Source organism: Hippocampus comes, unplaced genomic scaffold (genome assembly GCF_001891065.2).
Source record: "Hippocampus comes isolate QL1 unplaced genomic scaffold, H_comes_QL1_v1.1 scaffold475, whole genome shotgun sequence".
In the NCBI taxonomy this organism is placed as follows: Eukaryota; Metazoa; Chordata; class Actinopteri; order Syngnathiformes; family Syngnathidae; genus Hippocampus; species Hippocampus comes.
The window spans coordinates 90,374-90,973 of NW_017804881.1; the positions used below are offsets into that span (position 1 = coordinate 90,374).

The window sequence follows — 600 nt, forward strand, 5'->3', positions numbered from 1 at the left end:
TCGGGTGCGCGAGCCTGTGGGGGTGGGGGGGGGGATTTGTCAACGCTTTGGTTTCCTCCATTGCTCAATGATTGGCGTCCTCCAAAGGCTCGCATTCAAGAGCTCCACCAATAAGCCGGCCCAAGCCGCATTTCCGAGCCGGCGGCAAAGCTTGGCTTTTTTTTTTCTCAGGCGGAGCGGCGGACTCGAGCGGCCCGCGCGCGTCCTCACGTTTGCGGAGTCGCGACTTGGCCGCTCGGCTCATCCGCTTCGTTTCCTCTCTTGTGGTTTGGACCCCCCCTCCCCACTTGCCCCTTTTTTCCTTGACGGCGCCACCCTCAGATATCTTCCAGGACGGCAACCAGGTCCTGTTCAAGAGCTGTCCGGGCACCAAGGACGTCCCGTGCGAGCGTCCGGTGCACATGGGCCAGTCGGACGACCCCCGCTGCCCGCTTCACCTCCCCCTGCCGCCTCCCATGTACCGGCCGGAGCGGGAGCCCCCCCAGCAGGAGCACCCCACCCCCGGCGCCAGGGAGCTGTACCTGAGCGCCGCCGAGCTCCGGCCCACCGAGAGCCTCCCCCTGGAGTTCAGCGACGTGCGTGGATGTGTCCCGGGGGGGG

General features: G+C 66.5%; 1 protein-coding gene across 3 annotated transcripts in view; it reads left to right on the top strand.

Annotated features, from left to right (window-relative positions):
- kansl2 (KAT8 regulatory NSL complex subunit 2) overlaps positions 1-600 on the top strand; it is an 8,354-nt gene that overhangs the window by 6,216 nt on the left and 1,538 nt on the right. For all 3 annotated transcript variants that reach the window (XM_019881939.1, XM_019881950.1, XM_019881929.1), the window contains exon 8: positions 322-575. In XM_019881939.1, the coding sequence (XP_019737498.1) occupies positions 322-575 (254 nt within the window). The remainder of the gene's footprint in view (positions 1-321; positions 576-600) is intronic.